The sequence below is a fragment of the Trachymyrmex septentrionalis genome, unplaced genomic scaffold, assembly GCF_001594115.1.
Source record: "Trachymyrmex septentrionalis isolate Tsep2-gDNA-1 unplaced genomic scaffold, Tsep1.0 scaffold182, whole genome shotgun sequence".
NCBI classification, from domain to species: Eukaryota; Metazoa; Arthropoda; class Insecta; order Hymenoptera; family Formicidae; genus Trachymyrmex; species Trachymyrmex septentrionalis.
The window spans coordinates 283,881-292,052 of record NW_017304990.1 but is presented as its reverse complement, the minus strand read 5'-3'; the positions used below and the strand labels follow the sequence as shown (position 1 = coordinate 292,052).

The following is an 8,172-nucleotide window of genomic DNA, read 5'->3' as shown; positions in this document are numbered from 1 at the left end:
TTTTTTTTCCAGGAGATGCAACGACAAAGAACTTTGTCCTACTTATAATCGAGATACATTGTCCATCGTTTGTGCTTCCTCAATGATACTGGGACTTGTAACTTTGCTATCTGTATCGCGTTCTCTTACTTGAGATATTACAATAATGAATTAATATTTTTTGTATTATATGTCGTGTAAACCATGGTTGGAAAACTTACTTTTTATAAATAACGCGTTACCGTTATTTACGATAAAGAGTAACTCGTTACTTATTATTACTGAGTCTAACAAGTAACGCGTTAAAAAATTGTTACTTTTCGTTACTTTCTTTGTAATTATCCAGGAGGCGGACCTATTCACCGATTTTAATAAAATTAGGGTCATTCGTATTTTTGCATGAAATGAACGAATCTGGCAGAAAAATAAGTGTCGCTCTGTCCGGCGAACTGAGATATTAATGGTTAAAATTGATGACTATTGGAGTAAAGAAATCTGTCAGATTCATTCTTTTTTTTTTTCAATGCAAAAACGCGTTGAATATATGATACCCTAATTTCATCAAAATCGATGAATAAGCCTGTCTTCTGCATAATTACACTTTTTTAAAATATTAAAACAGGCTTCTAAAACAGAATATAAACTAAATATCTTATATTTAGAAAGATATTTATGTCTTTGAATATCTTTCATTAATATTTTACTTATATTTAATTTTATAGTATATTATTATGTAATAAATATTTTAGTGTTCTTATGTTGTGTGTTCTAAAATGAGGATAGTGAATGAAACAAAAATAGGCAAAAAGTTTTTAGTTTATTTACCTATAATCTTTATTGTTCGTGACGATCGTGATGTATAAAAAAGTAACGATAAGAGTAACGGGGTCAATTACTCGTTATTAAAGAAAATATAACATCGTTAACTTTTTATTAATAAAAAAACTTTTGTTACTAATAGAAAAAAATAACGAGTTTAAAAAAGTTACTAAAAAAAGTAACAAAAATGTAACGTCGTTACTTTCCAATCTTAATAAATATAACGTAGTTTCTTAATATTACTAGCAGTCGATAAAAAAATGTTTTATATTCTATTTCGTATTATTTCTGCATCGTTTTTTATATTAAATAGTAAATTTATCATACCGATTACACTTTTCGAAATTGACAAGGAGCACGTCATTCTTACAAAGAAAATAATGACAGTAGTAGCACTTTTTACAGTTTTACAGTTCCTTATAAAAATGAAAAAGAGTTTTGTATTTGTTTTACACCAAAATTAGCACGTCATATTTTTAATTTTGATTTTTTTTAGTATAAAAAATGCGGAATCTTTTTATTTTTATAAAAAAATTGTAAAACTATGGAAAGTGTTATTGGAACTGTCGTTATTTTTTTTATATTAATAAAATTTCGTGCTAATTTTACAGATCCAACTGACAATGGATTTACTAAACTATGATTTAATTATAAATCTCTCTTTATCAAAATATAAAGAAAAATGAAATAATTGAATTTTTTTTATATTATTTCGGCAAATTTAGATTATTTCTAAAAATAATAAATATTAAAAAAAAATTCTTTTTATAGAAGTTATGTCATTTTGATGTTCCTTTAAAATTAATTAGTGCCATTTAATTAACATGAATTAAATTAAATTAACATGAATATTATCTAGCGTCAGTAATTGTGTTATAAATTTTGATGTTAATTCCGAAGGGTTAATTATAACGAGTTCATTCATCGATTACAAAACGCAGGTATTTTTATTTTTTATTCCTTTTTTTCTATTAACCTTCACAATTTGCTTTGGCAAATTTACTGCGTACACAGTAGACACTTGGGTTACCTGCTAAAGAAAGCATTGAAGTTGTGAGAAAACAATTATGCATTGTCTACCAACACATAAATGGCCTGGACAGTACATGACGTCTATGACGTCCGCAGTCTGAGTTTACTTTTTCAAAAGGAAAAGAGATAACAAGGAAAAAAAAGACCTGAAGTTTATTATTGAGTTCCGCTTGATTCAGTAGCTACCTGTACAGGATTGAAGATTATGGAATGGATACGTACAATCTAGAAAAGATCGTTATCATCATATCAAGAAAAATATTTAAAAAATATACATTTTCATACATTAAAAGTTATTTTTACAAGATATCATATCTATGTAAAAACTGTTTAAATTATATCTAAAATGACAAGATTTTTTTCTAAAAGCCTCAAAGATACGTTTTTATCTGTATCGGAATAGCTTTGTGCGGGAGATATTTCTATTTTAATCTCTTTTGAGAAAATGAATAATAACGATCTATTTTTCAAATTTATCGTATCTTATAAACAGTGATGAGTAAGAGACTCTTAAAATTTATCTGGATTTAGATATAGATATAATTACATGTACGAAAATTTCTCTAAATACAGATATAGATACATATATTAAGATGTATATAGGTACAGATATCAGATACTTTGAAAGTATCTTTATTCTTAAATTCATTTTATTGTAATAACGTGTAAAAAACGTATTAGTTATTAAATGAATCATTCATTTATTTATTTTTGTTACATTTATCTCTCTCTCTCTCTCTCTCTCTCTCTCTCAGTCTTATTGCCCATAGCCGAGCGTGGTGACTTCTCATATGCCTGTGCTGTAATGCTGATTGTGCACAATTATATGGGATCTACTGTTTAACATCGATTCCGAACGATAATTTTTGTTAGAGAAGTTCTCTCAGCTAAGATACTCTCCGGTGGTTTGCTATTACCTGCTGAGAGAAGTTACGAGCGTTCGAAAAATTTTTCGGATCTGCCTGAGATCGAACCTGGAATTTTTGGCACAGCAGTCTCGTGCTACGTCACGCTCGCACTCGTTACATTTATATAGATAATTGGAAAAACTTATAATTATCATAAAACGGATTTAGGATAAGAATTATAAGACGATATTATTCATCATAGTTTTACAAATTAAAAATGCTTCGAGCATTGTGTTTTCAGCTTAACTGTACATGCGTTAGAAATTTTACAATCTAAGATCACTGGCTGCATTCAGCAGAAAAAGCAGCTGTGTAATTGTAAAATTCAAAAAATTTTTTTCTTAATATGACTAATTTGCATTTAGATCCTGTGAGGAACTAAAGGAAAGACCAATCATGTTGCAGATATTCGCAACATTCAGCAAAGCTGCTTTTTTTTCTGGGGAATGGAATCAATCGACAATGGCCTAGTTTCCATCGAGGGTTTAAACCGAATCAAAATGTAAGAAGCAACCAACTACAGTCGAGCATTACCCCTGTTCGTTCGACTATAACAGGGAAATCGACTGCAGTTGGTTGCTTCTTACATTCTGATCCGGTTTAATCCTCGGTGGAAACTAGGCCAGTCACGTATAAAATAAAATTGACTATGCTGAGGAAATGTATCTGAAAAATATATATCTGAAAATCAGTTCAGTATGCTGCATTTTTTTTTATCTAGATACAAACACAAATACTCTTGAATTTGAATGTATCTCAGAACAGATTAGATACAGGGTGTTCATTACCGATCGATCTACTTTTTGAATAAAGCTCAAACGGTTGAAGTAATCTTGATAATTTTTTTTTAAAAGTACAAACTTGGGAGTTAATAATGGAATATGATATCTTCCAAATGGCCGCCTCGGCTTTTTTGACAGACCACCAATCTTTCCCCAAAATTTTAAAAATAGCGCGAAATTCAAATCGACCCTGTACACAAAATGTATCTCTATATCATCTAAAGATACATGTATGTAGATACATGTATCTAGAGGTACTACCCAACATTGCTTATAAATAACGTAAGAGTATTATCTATATAAATTCAAAGCGACTTGGACGAAATTTTGAACAACTTAATCGACGATTAATCAATAGAGCCATAGGGAAAAATTTTTATATAAACGAAAAATTAACATTTCATTAATTTTAACGAAATATAATAATATAAGCACCGCTCATGTTACGTTAATATATGAAATAATAAGTCCAAGATTTTTCATCATAGGCAGTAGTAGACGCACGTTTCACTCTCACTAGGGTGTTTTATCATTCGCGCAGGATTTATCATCCGTTGCCGGTTTATCATCCGCGCAGGTGTTAAAGTCCAGAGCTTTAATTCAGATGTCACGACGTTGGCGGTTCGTGGTGAACGCGGTGCGGCCGTTATAACCGTCCCCGACGGAAGGTGGATTGGTGGATAGTCGGATTGGTGGATAGCGTCGCTGCGTCGCTCGGAGGAGCAGCGGTGGCGCGAGAGTACGATGACCCGTCTGTTCGCATGTTACGAGCGCTGGCTCGTCGCGGTTGCGTCGTAGTACGTCAAGGCAGATATTCCCTTTATCGCGCGTAGAAAGCGCACTCGGGAGTCGGGAGAGACGGGAGTCGGGAAGAAGGAGGGAGAGAGCCGCAGACACGGGCGAGCAGCGGCGAGCCGAGCCATTGCGCAGCCGCTTATTTTGTTCGGTGGGCGAGAGGCGGGCGGTGACGGACGCACGTTTAGCGGGGCATGGCGCGGTGCGCGTTCTAGTAAACAAGTTGTGTGCGAGTCGCGCGGGGAATCTTGCGCCCTGACCGAGCAGCCGCCGCGCGATATTTATTTAACGACGCGACGCGTCGCGTCGTCCCTCGACCTCTTTCAAAGATCTCGCCGTTCTGTCTACGGGAGAACGCCTGGGAACGCTCGACGCTCGACGCGGCCGAGGGATAAACAAAACTCGGACAGCCGCGGCGAGAGCCGATTCGTCTCCATCTCTCTCTCTCTTTCTCTTTCTCTTTCTCTTTCTATCTCGCGCGCTTTCGCGTGTTATGCGTTCGCGGGTGTGAATGGTGTTGGTGTACGCGAAGAAAAGTTACCGCCACTGTGTGCTCGCCACCGGTCCCCTGGGCTCTCCTGGGATCTCCAACGGAGGAGGCGATCTGACGATCTTCGACCGCGCTTCGACGGAAGGAAGCCGTCGGCGAGTCGCCGTCGTCGCCGAGTTATGACACCACGCTGCGCGATTTTGGGACGCCTTCCGACTAGACGCCGTGCCTCGGTGAGTCCTCTCCTCCTTTCGATTCTCTCCTTCGCGTCGTTTTCGCTTTTTCGCCGCCGCCGCCGCCGCCGCCGCACGCGCGCGAACCACCGTGCGGCTCGTGTGTCTCGCTTTTCTGTGTGACGTACTTGCGGTGTAATTCGATCAAATACCGTGGAATACCGTTGCACAAGCGTTGCAGTCTCTCTTCGAATTAATTACCCACGGAACGTCCGATGGACTTGTTTTTCCCCGGTTTTCAGCTTTTATCGAAATGTTTCTTTCCCCCCTGTCTCCCTCCGTTTATCTACCTATTTATCTACCTGCTCCGAATCGCATTCCTTTCCTCGCTCCGTCCTCAATAGAGAAGGAACTCGATCGGTGGCAGCGGGAGAGTGGGGGGGGATGGGGGGAAGGGCAAGGAAAGAGACGCGAGGGGAGGGGAGAGGGCGGGGAGGGAGAAGTGCGCGCGAATAACACGCGAAATTTTTTTTTCGGAGCAACGCGCGTCGCCCTTGGGCGTTGTTCCTCACGTCGTAAGGTAATCGTAAAGCTCGACGGTGCGACGAGAGTCCTTTTTTTTCACGAGGCACGCAGCGCTTTTTCGTCGCATGCTTTTTCACGGCGCGGCGACACACGAGAGTATCAATGGCCTCCGCGAGACCGCCGTGAAAATTGCTCGTTTTGCTTACGAGAGGGACGAGTAGTGGAGGGACCGGAGCGCCGAGAGAGAGAGAGAGAGAGAGGAAACGAGACGGCCGACTGGGTTCCACGTAGGAGACGATGACGATTATTTTTTTTTCGTTTTTTTTTCTCCCCCCTCCCCCCGAGGAACAGGGCGAGGGGGGGGGAGGGGAGCAGAGGGCGGACCGCCTCGATCGTCGTTTATGCGAATCTCTCGGCGAGATAAACGTGCCTCGGTGTGTCGTTTCCTTCGGTCCTGGCACACGTCGATGGGCAGGAAAGCAGCGTGGCGACGGTTGTACCGCGTCCCGCGATATTTCTCTCTTTAGTCACTGACCTCGCGGCTGTTCGGCTAACCTCGTTCGCCGCCGCGCCACGCCGCGCCACGCCGCGCCGCGCCGTCGCGTCGCAAGAGAGCGAACGTCGCGACGACGGTCGTCCCGAGTTCGGGGAGAGGACCGTGAATTCGGCTCGGCTCGTCTCGGCTCGCCTCGCCTCGGCCCCGATTTCAGTTCCCGTCAAAAACCCTCTTTCGCGAGCGCAGCACCTTTGTGGCTTACAGGCTTGTGCTTCCACCAACCTCTACCTCGCGGACCGACGCACTCCGCGTGCACGCATGATTATCACAAATATATATCGTACGCCCGGAAGGTATTGCGACCGTGTTATTGCGATTCCGCCGTATTCGCCCGCATATATCATTCGACGCTTTTTCGAGCGTCCGCTCTTGAGAGGCGCCCGCCGTAGAATATAAACAACAAGATTGCCTTCCGCCTTTCCATTCTCTCGGATTCGATCTTCTGGAGAATCGACATCCAGGCCCCCTACGCCCGGATTGCCCGACGGCGTATTGTTTTGGCACTGGATATAGATATCGCTTATGTTCTCTCGTTCGAAGCCACGCGGGCGGCGATTTAATCCTCGCGACGTTCCATTTTTCGAAGTCGACGAGGAATACGTGTCTTGTTAGCCGGAATCCCTTTTCTCTTCGTAATCGCGGCGCCGAAAATGGAGGCCGTTCCTTCCTTCCTGCGAATTATTTGCCAGCTGGCGAACAGTGCTAGAGGGGTATCGATCGAGTACGTTCTCCGTGGTTAATTTCTGATAAGAAGAAACGTCCGATTGATAGCAACGACGTATCCAATATTCTTTACTAGACATCGGATGAGTTATACGCAACTCGCGTGCCTTATTTGTAAGAAAAGTCGCATCCATAAAAAGAGAGATATTCGTTTGTACGCGCGAATTATTTCTCAAAGAGTCAAGAAAACGAGAGAGAAAAAGGTGAACTGGTTGTGCCTCGGTAGAAAAAAAAAAAAAACAGCCTCGCAACCTGCTGAGGTCTGTTTATGCTATTTAAATTTTTCTCCATTTATTCAAAATTCCAGCATTCGAAAATCCAGCGGGGAACTAAGAGCAAGAATTATTTGACGAATTGTCAAGGCGGATCAAGTGAGATTGTTTAATATCATTTGGTTCTTGATTCCTCGCTCGGATTCAAATGAACAATCGTATGGAAGAACCGTACGAAAGGATATCTTAGGGCAAGTTGTAATGCTACTTTTTCTGCTGAACGCAGCCAACGGCGCGTGCGTGATGATCTTTGGATGACGCCGGAATCGATAGGATCGCATTCGGAATTGAGATCAATTCCCCTCCCCCCCTCCCCTCCCTTCCCCTTCCCCCCCACGGCGGAATTATTTCGCACGCTCGATATCGCATTGTTAAACCTCTTATTAGGCTGACCGTACGGAAAATAACGTGAAACCCGTATGAATAACGGCGACATTTACGACATCACGGACATCGGGAGAAGTTGTTGCCTCGGTGTACCTTAACTAACGCGAAAGAAGTAAAGTGTCTGCGAGAGACGTTTAGCCTTGAAAATATTCGTAAAAATGATATTGGATTATTTGACGGCTGACATTAACGACAGGTAATAACGTCGAGCCGCGCAATGCTTAACCCTCACCTCTCTTCCTCTCTTTCCCGCTCGTATTTTATTATTCCTACGGGCGCTGGCGGTTCGTTTTATCTCCCGGGCATCGTCACAAATCACGGAACGATGTCGATGATTTTTCTTTTTTCCCTCCCCTTTCTCCTTCCCCCGCCCCCCTCCCTCCCCGAAATCGTCAGACACGTTTGATTCTGGCCCAAAAAGTGAACGCCCGTAGGCGCCACCGTTGTTCCGCATCGATGTCGAACGTTGAAAAAAAACGTTCGTTTTCCCCGTTATATTCCCGCGGCGGCGGGTTTGCTGCGCCACCGTTTTGTAGAAATGACGATGACGTTTCTGGACTGCCCGCTCGCGTCGTCATATCGTAATTGGATAGCTCGTTCGTTCCCCGTGCAAAAGTACTGCGCCAACGGATGGCACGGAATGTCACCGCTGTTGCGCTATTAACGCGTACCAAGGGCACGTGCACCCAATAGAACGATTGGCCGGCATTGTTACACGTACTGACTAAGGG

General features: G+C 41.9%; 2 protein-coding genes across 5 annotated transcripts in view; one reads left to right on the top strand and one right to left on the bottom strand.

Moving 5' to 3' along the window:
• Positions 1–597, top strand: part of LOC108746618 (major facilitator superfamily domain-containing protein 12-like) — a 3,210-nt gene extending 2,613 nt beyond the window's left edge. The window contains exon 7 of the mRNA XM_018483498.1: positions 13–597. Coding sequence (XP_018339000.1) covers positions 13–133 — 121 coding nt within the window. The 3' untranslated portion in view covers positions 134–597. The remainder of the gene's footprint in view (positions 1–12) is intronic.
• Positions 1–8,172, bottom strand: part of LOC108746616 (AT-rich interactive domain-containing protein 3C-like) — a 184,679-nt gene that overhangs the window by 130,161 nt on the left and 46,346 nt on the right. The gene's annotated exons all lie outside the window — the stretch shown is intronic.